Source organism: Corvus hawaiiensis, chromosome 21, assembly GCF_020740725.1.
Source record: "Corvus hawaiiensis isolate bCorHaw1 chromosome 21, bCorHaw1.pri.cur, whole genome shotgun sequence".
NCBI classification, from domain to species: domain Eukaryota; kingdom Metazoa; phylum Chordata; class Aves; order Passeriformes; family Corvidae; genus Corvus; species Corvus hawaiiensis.
Genome location: NC_063233.1, coordinates 5689698 through 5698070, shown reverse-complemented (window position 1 = coordinate 5698070; position 8373 = coordinate 5689698). Strand labels below are relative to the sequence as shown.

The 8373-nt window shown below is 46.8% G+C and overlaps 1 protein-coding gene across 2 annotated transcripts; it reads right to left on the bottom strand.

Annotated features, from left to right (window-relative positions):
- Nucleotides 1-1543: 1543 nt before the first annotated feature.
- On the bottom strand, nucleotides 1544-6255 carry ZDHHC12 (zinc finger DHHC-type palmitoyltransferase 12). 2 transcript variants are annotated; one of them, XM_048325072.1, is made up of 5 exons: nucleotides 6079-6255; nucleotides 5616-5752; nucleotides 4601-4687; nucleotides 3288-3454; nucleotides 1544-2152 (listed from the first exon to the last, which is right to left on the bottom strand). In XM_048325072.1, exons 1-5 carry the CDS (start codon nucleotides 6161-6163, stop codon nucleotides 1843-1845), a joined length of 786 nt encoding a protein of 261 aa, XP_048181029.1. In that variant the 5' UTR covers nucleotides 6164-6255; the 3' UTR covers nucleotides 1544-1842. The 2 variants fall into 2 exon arrangements, with proteins under 2 accessions (XP_048181029.1, XP_048181030.1); XM_048325073.1 differs by lacking the exon at nucleotides 4601-4687.
- Nucleotides 6256-8373: the final 2118 nt, after the last annotated feature.

Sequence of the window (8373 nt, the reverse complement as noted above, 5' to 3'; positions counted from 1 at the left end):
CCCTGGCAGTGCACTGGCCTGTTTGGAGCAGAATACACATTTTCCTCACTCTTGTTTGAGTGGTAGCATTTGCTGTTGGCCCCTGTGGTGTGTTTTGTGGCTTTAGTTCAAGGCCACTGTGGAGTGGGAGGTAGCACAGTGGATTGTTAGCACAGGTGAAACATAGAACTTGGGTTCAAAGAGAGAGGCATAGAGAATTTAAAAATGCATATTTCATATTTTATTTTGTAATTTATGGTTGAGTAAAAAAAAAAAAAGATAAATTAACACCCAGGTGCATTTTAAAGAAATACCAAACAGAGCAAAACTGCTTTGAGCTGTTGTACTTGCTGATGAACTTTCACTTGACGGATACCTGAAAAACCAGGAATTGCAATGTGACACGATCCACACTTTAGCAGGTACCACAGCAACACAAGCAAACAGCAGAATCCTTCTGAACAGTGTAGCAGTGTTACAAAAACAATCCTTAGTGTTATAATATCCCTCTGATAGAGCTTCTACCCTGAACAAACCAAACTCTGCAGATTACAAACTCTGGAGCTGGTAAAAAAAGGGATCTTTTGCTGCACTTAAACTGCTTTTGGACTGTTGTGCTGTGATGTTAACTACACTGTCTTTTCATGAGTCTTCATCAGCTTTAAACCCTGAGTGCTTCTGAGTTGGTGTTAATTCCTGAGCCAAGAAAATTAAGGCACAAGATAATTTTAACTAATTTTGTTGCACTGGTTTTTCTTGTTTTGTTTGGTTTTGTTTTAACAGAAAATGGTCAGGACTAAAATTCACACCACAGCCTTTTTTGTTTTAAAGCTAAGATCAGTCATCCCAAACTTCCTTTTAGTTCCCCATGGAAATCTGAAGTATGACCTTTTATTTCAATGGAAAACAGGTCGTCTTGCTGCTGTCCTGAAAGCTGTCAGCATCTCTCATCTCAGTTAATCAACCAGGACCTGGCAGCTTTCCTCTTGCATTGAAATTGTATTCTTTTATTAAAGTGTTACTCGAGTTAGGCATGAGGTACCCACCTCTGCTACTGCTTCTCTCCTGAGCTACAGCAAAGGCCTGAGCACAATGCAGAAATAACTCAGTAGCCAAGGATTACTTTTCTGTCCAAAGAAAAGTGATGGTATCATTCTTCACTGACTTGATTCAAAACAGTGAATTGTTAGCAGCACCATCAAGTTAAAAAGCTGTGAGGAAGCTACTCAGGGCATCACCAAGTACAGGTTAATTATCTCATAAGCTTAACTGGGTGTCTTACAGCTCTTTCTCATGAACATTAACAGTATTAAGCCTTAAGTCTTTGTGGAAAGCATTAAGTTGAGGCATGTGGACAAAATAAAATTTGCTTTTGACTCTCTAAATGTTTACTCAAATATTTCTCTTACGTGCCTGATGCTACTGCAGTTCTCACAGTCAGAACTAGGCTGAAAAAAGGCCACAGGAATTACACTGGTCCTGGCTGGTTTTATCTGTAATTGCTGCTGTTCCCTAGCAGCAAAAAGCGAGGGAGACCTTGGAGAAGAGAAGTGAACACGAATACTCACACTAATCTTGCATTTCTTCTGGAGAGATGTGAATGCACTTAACAAAAGGAAACAGATTTAGAGATACTTTGCTCAGTCTGAAAATCAGCTCTGCTGGCTGGATTCTTGCTTTTAACAGTGTTATTTATATTTTAAAAATAACCCTGACTCTCCTTGAAATGTAATTTGCAGATGAACAGGTTGTGGAGCAGGCTGCCTAGTCCATGATGTATAAAAGTTCAGTGCAAGGAAACAGCAGCCATTGCATTAGCAAAGCTTTACCCAGCAACCTGCCAGGTGTGTTGGCACACTGGGACTAGACAGGCTCACTGTTCTTGTGAAAATAGATTTTCTCCCATGCAGTGAGGTGGCGTGAACAGAAGAATCTCCAGAGATTGTGGATTATCCCTTGGTCAAAGGGGTTCTCCAGCTCAGAGTGCCGCAGGTAAGAGATGCGGTGGTGTGACATGAACTCCCAGGTCGTGGTGTTGCATGAGATCAGGTACAGGTGGGAAACAAGCAGCAGCAGGACCATAATGGTGAATATGAATATCAGAAGGAAGCACACAAGGAGGAAAATGTTGTGCTGCAGCCACTCCCGAGATTGTTCAAAGTAGAGGCCTGACCTTTCAATTCAAACAGAAATAAATCTGCAGTTCACAGAATCACCAGGTTGGAAGAGACCTCTAAGATCATCGAGCCCAACCCATGCCCTAACACCTCAACTAAACCATGGCACTGAGTGCCACATCCAGTCTTTTCTTAAACACATTCAGGGATGGTGATTCCACCACCCCCCTGGGCAGACAATTCCAGTACTTCACCACTCTTTACATGAAAAACTTTTTCCTAATATCCAACCTGTATTTCCCTTGGCGCAGCTTAAGACTGTGTCCTCTCGTTCTGTAAGCTGCTGCCTGGAGAAAGATACCAACCCCACGTGGCTACAGCCACCTTTCAGGGAGTTGTAGAGAGTGATAAGGTCACTCCTGAGTCTCCTTTTCTCCAGGCTAAACAATCTCAGCTCCCTCAGCTGTTCCTCATTGGGCTTGTGTTCCAAGGCCCTCACCAGCCTTGTTGCCCTCCTCTGGATGAGTTTGAGCATCTCCACGTCCTTCCTGAGCTGAGGGGCCCAGAACTGGACACAGCACTCGAGGTGTGGCCTCACCAGTGCCGAGTACAGGGGAAGAATGACCTCCCTGGTCCTGCTGGCCACACTCTTTCTGATCCAAGCCAGGTGCCACTGGCCTTCTCGGCCACCTGGGCTCACTGCTGGCTCACGTTCAATCGGCTGCCAACAAGTACCCCCAGGTCCCCAGGTTTCATAAACTAAACAAACCTGATGACACATTTAAGTTTGATTCATAACTAATGAGCTGCTGATAATCCTCTACTACAGAGAGTTAATATACTATGAAGTCCTGAGAGAGTGCGCCATAGGGATTGGAATCTAAGTTTAGAAGATGCTGGTTCCCCTGACAGCTGTGAGACACAATCAGCCTGGGTTAACTCCTCTCTTGAACAGCTGGAACCCTGTTGGAGTTTCCAGCACTTGAATGTGTAAACAAAGACCATGTTACAGTGACTGAAGCAAAATGAACAATGAAATCTAAATTATCAGATTCTGCTCAAGATTAGGGGGCTCCAGGATGCAAGAGAGGGTCCAAAGCCAGTCCAACCACTGCTATGTTCTCTGCCAGCCTGAGGAGCACCACAACTTTCAGCAATCTCAGAGATCCAAATGCCATCTCCCAGCCTTACCAAGCAACATGACCTCCCCACAGCAGAACCACAAGCTGCACGCTCAAGTAGACTATGAAGAGGGGGTGATTCCTTTCTCCTACACAGTTCTCAAGCCAGGGGCAGTGATGGTCGTAGCGCCGCACGCAGTGCTGGCACAGCTGGCAGTGCCTGGCTCGCATGGGTTGCTGCAAAACACAATCAGAAAAAGAATAAACTGGCTATAGTTCATGGCTGTCCCACTCCTGTTTGGTAGAAGAGAACATCATGCAAATCTGTCTTTCTCCACAATACTGTCCCTAAAACACTCCCTTGTGAGACAACAGCACATCAATATTGCTAAGACAAATCAAAGGGATTGTGATTCTCCTGGTCAAGACCCCAATGGATGGGAATCAAATTAAGTGACTCTCCCACACTCCTCTTATCTACACATTTTCTTTATTATCTACCTATTACAGGAAGTCCAGCGTGCCAAGGAGGGAGACAAAGCCAATCAGTGTAGTCAGGAAAGCATCAGCACAGCATTGAGGTGAAAAACTAGGACCACTACTATCAAACAGAGTGGGCAGGGATGGGATGTTTTTTGGGGATGCACAGAGAAGTGCCTCTATGTGAGTACAAGATACTTGCACAGAAAACAGCTCAACTGCCAGGCACAGAGAAGGTGAAAGACCTGGCTGAGAAAAGTAGTGCTTCCTAGGATTTGTCCCCTGCAGTGTATAAATGCTTTGCCAGCTTTTCCTCTTGCAATAAGCTCATTCCTCCTGATAAATACTCTTCAGGAATTTATGGAAGCTGGGGTAATGCTTAATTTCATTAAACTGATAAGGATCACTCTGAAACCAAGCCTTTCTAGGCTTTAGGCAAACTGTTTTAAGAGCTAATTTCATTGCTGTAATTTTTCCTTCATGGTGTCTTTTATCATTCAGGCCAATGTTTTGTTGTTTTAAGGCCTCTGAACAAGTTCACAGCAATGAGCAGTTCCCACATGTCACACTCAGCTGCCTTTCTGACTATCAAGGTATTTTCAAAATAACTTCTTTGACAGTACTGCAAGGTCTGGCTGACATGGCAATAAGAATATGGAATACAATCTTCCCATGGCAAAAAAAGATTCTTGTTTCTATAAGCCAGCAGAAACTTGTTTCAGCCTTGGAAAACTGGCCGATGTGCCAGTGTCTATCACTACTACTTGTGTAGCTACACAATCTGCCCTGCCTCCTCTGAGCAGCAATGACAGACCAGAAAAACACCAGCAACAGCAGCTGAACAACAATATAAGCTTTCAAATCACTCATCCCTTCCTCTTCCAGCGTGTTCTGGATGCCCACCTTCACCAGGCAGTAACCACAGCGCCGCAGCTTAATGTCACCTGGAATCTGAGGGATCACCACACCTTGTCCTTTATCCTCACCTTCCTACAAAAAAGAGAAAGGGAGGGACTGAGGAGAGTTCCTGGGCTGCTGTCTCGGCATGACTGAGCCATCCTGCTGCATCCTTTTACTTGACAGTTACACAGTGCTTGTTATCTCTATCATTAGGAAGGTTAAAGAAAATTCCTTAGAATTCCTACAGAAGCTGCAGACAGTTATGGTACAGTGAGAGAGAAAAAGTTACTGTAACCCTCCAAAGAATGTTTGCACAGAGGCAGAAATAACTGTGGACAAGATACACTCTGGGACAAAACCAAGGTTACACTTCACTTCTCAACACAGTAACAATGTCTTTTCAGTACGAGCAGTGCTACTTGGTCATACACAGCCAACACTGACATTAATGATGGATGACTAAGATTGATAATGCTATTGTCCTACACAGTCTGTAAGGCAGTGAACCTCAAACTTAACTATCAGTTACTGAAACTTTGCATCTCCGTTTACTTCACTGTAACTTGTTTGGGGACGTGTCCTCTGAGAGGGCAACAAATCTATAAAGAGTTCAATAAATAGAGTTGCAGAGAGCACTGTCTGCCAAGCCTGCCCTTCAGTTCGGGGCTTTTTTTTGCACTTGTACCACTTATCAGTGGTTATCATAAAATAGGTCATGTATACATTCCACAGGGCATTGCAGCCCCTGCTCTAGGAGAGGACTTGGGCTCAAATGGCACAGTCACATACAAGGGCAGTGTGGTGTGAAAGGCATATTTAAAGCCTGTAAACCCTACTGCTATTACAAAATACCAGTGTGAGACAGTCTGTCCTCATCTCCAACGGTGTGTGCATGTGTCCTTCATGCCATCACAACAGAAACTGTGTCAGACTGCTCTTATCTACCAGAGTGGAAAAAGTAGAAAAGCCTATAGACTTTACAGCTACTCCACTTTGTTCTATTCATGAAGGGATTTACCTTCACTTCCTCTTCAGGCTTAACAAAACCCGGATCCATGAGAGACACCTTGAAGTACAGCAGGACCGAGCATAAAACCAGCAAAACGAAGATCAGCGGCTGCAGCAGCTCCCCGCGCTCCTCTTGCTTGTGCAGATCTGAAAGGTACCCAAAAAAGACAGAGAGCAGCAGCTCCTTGTGAAGAGTCTGGGATTTTTCTCTCTGGCCTCAGCAAAAGGGTCCCAAATCTATGAAGAGGAAACGGGGAAAGACCAGGCGGAGAAAGAGCGCGGGGCGAGAGAGGAGAGGCTGAGAAAGGGCTCCCCAGACCCCCCCAGCCCTCGGGGCACCCCCGGGCCGCGGCCGGGCGCGGATCGCCCGTGTCCCGCAGGGGCCGCCCGGCCCGGCCGCGATCCCCATCCTCCGCCTGCCCCGGGGGCGGAGCGGCCCCGGCCCGGCCCCGGCCGCCCCCTCCCCGCCTCACCCGTGCGGTGCAGGAGGAGCCCGAGCGCCACGGCCGCGCTGAGGGCTGTGTGTGCCGCCCGCACCCAGCGCCCGCCGGGGCCCATCGCCGGCCGGCTTCACCGGCGGAGCCCGGAAGGCCTCCGGGCAGCGGTGGCAGGGCCGGACGGGACACGGGCAGCGCCCCGAGGCGGGGCCAAGGCTGCCCGGCCCTGCGGGGGAGGCTCCGCGGGGATGTGCGACTCGCTTCGCTTCCAGGCGCGGTTCTGCTGTCTCGGGCTCGGCACACGCCGTGAACCGGGGTCACCCGGCTCCTTTCGTCCCCCACAGCGCCCCGGCTTTGTTGTGCCCTGCGAGTCGGCCCTGCGGGGCCTTTCCCCGAGGAGTGTTTTCCCTGAGCCCTTCCCGTGTGTCCTCCCTCCCTCGCCCCGGGCTCTGGAGCGCAGGGCCGGGCAACCTGTCCAGAGGCTCCGTTACACCGGGGCAGACACTGCTGGGTGCACGGAGCATGGAAGGGTCTGGCAGTGATGGATCGGGCAGCAGGTGCCGTTCAAAGGCTCCTCGAGGCGGTTCCCGAGGCGCTGCACTGCGTTAACTCTGCTCTCGCCTACGTGGTTATTCCATGGGTGGGTTTCCATCCCCCGGGAAGAACCGCAGAGAGGCTGTGCCTGGCTGGAAGCAGCTACACGGCCCCATTAACCAAACAGAACGTGGAGAATGTCTGACACAACTCGAGGAGGGATTTGATCTGGTTGGGATGTCTGCAGTCAAGAGGCTCCTGGCTGGGTGAGGTCGCTGAACTCCCCCGAGGGCTGCCGAGGGAAGCAGGTGTGTATAAATTCTTCTCAGCTGGAACAGACACCTAAAAGCAATTGAATTGCACCTGAGATGCGTTTTTCTCTCTTGCTAACAATAAAAAAAGCCAAGGTGACTACAGCACATATCTGTTTACACTTTGAGTGTCTGAGGGAGATGAATGTCATCACAGGTCTGTAAAAGTTCCAAAATCAGTGCTTTCTCTTTTAACTCCTTTCAGTTTTAACATAGATATACCTTGCTGCTTTTGTAACCTTCTTTCCCAATAAAAGTTTGGAGAGAAGTATCATATTCTTTATAAGTTTACCCTCCAGCACCTGACAAGTAGTTGATTTCTTGGTATTGTTTGCCCACAAATTGATTATTTTAGTCTCTTTGCATAAGTCCACCTGCTGATGCCAGGAAAGCACCTGGTTGTGTGCTTAAATGGTTTACCTGAGACAGCTGGGTTGAAATGTTAATAAAAATTGTATACTAAATTTCCAGCAATCATTCAAACCCTCTTGGGTTTTTTTTTTTTTTTAAATTCTAGGTAAATGCAAAGCCTATGGCTCTCTTTCCTCAGACACCTCAGGCTGTACTGGTGCTTGGAAAAAGGTGGGTAGTGTCTTTCCTTCTTCACAGAGAGGTGTAAATTTTAAAGCTTAATGAAAGAAATTTGGGTAGTAATAATATTATTCACCTGAAAGTAGAAACATTTTGATGTTCTAGAATAATCTTTCCTAAGGAATGTATTCTTAACTCTCTTTGTGATTAAAACAAATTGGTGCATGTTAGTCTTTTTATCTTCTCCTTCAGCTTTGAAACCAGTCTTGCAGAGATCAGAGTTTATATCTTTCTCAAGGGTTTCAGCCTCAGTGACTGGTTGAAATTAGGCTCAGTTCCAGAAAGTCTCTACTAGCAAGTTTCTGAGCGGAGTATCTTGCTTCCTATGGCATTCCAGCTAGGGACCCCGTGCTGCTGGAAGGCTGAGGTATCTCTCTGTACAACAGGGCATGTTCTCACAGGCAGTTCCATTTCATACAAATGCTCCTCCCATCCTGTTCACCTTGCTCCTTTAGACTCCTCAGTGACCACTGAATTAACTGGCACTGAGCCCTTCCAGGACCAGGGTCTTAAGAAGAAAGTCACACTGGCCTTAAAGCAGATTGGCTTTTTTTAAGTGCTCAGATCCTGCCCCTTACAAAGCCCAGGCTGTGGAGTGTGACCTGCAGATACATTACTGAGTTCAGAGCAATCTTGGCACTCAAATTTTATTTTTTCTCCTCTTGCACAGGAGGATTTTTTTCTCCTCTTGCACAATTTCCTAATAGTGCTCTCTTCCTCCACAGCTTTTTTCTGCTGACAAGCAGTATTGTATCTTTTGGAGTGATGAAAGGCAAAGGCACTGAATGGCATCATCAACACGTGGTAGCTCCTTTCATTTTTAATTAAATATGTGACAGCCAGTGGACCAGTAATGTACCTAAATAAACCACATTCACAGAACAAAGGAAGAAGA

What these genes read in the sequence shown, in the direction of transcription:
- ZDHHC12 (XM_048325072.1), bottom strand. Translation starts at nt 6,163, where the DNA reads ATGGGCCCCGGCGGGCGCTGGGTGCGGGCGGCACACACAGCCCTCAGC. An exon ending in GCTCCTCCTGCACCGCACGG is followed by an intron (nt 5,753 to 6,078) that starts GTGAGGCGGGGA and finishes GGTACCTTTCAG; the next exon opens with ATCTGCACAAGCAAGAGGAG. An exon ending in AGCCTGAAGAGGAAGTGAAG is followed by an intron (nt 4,688 to 5,615) that starts GTAAATCCCTTC and finishes TCTTTTTTGTAG; the next exon opens with GAAGGTGAGGATAAAGGACA.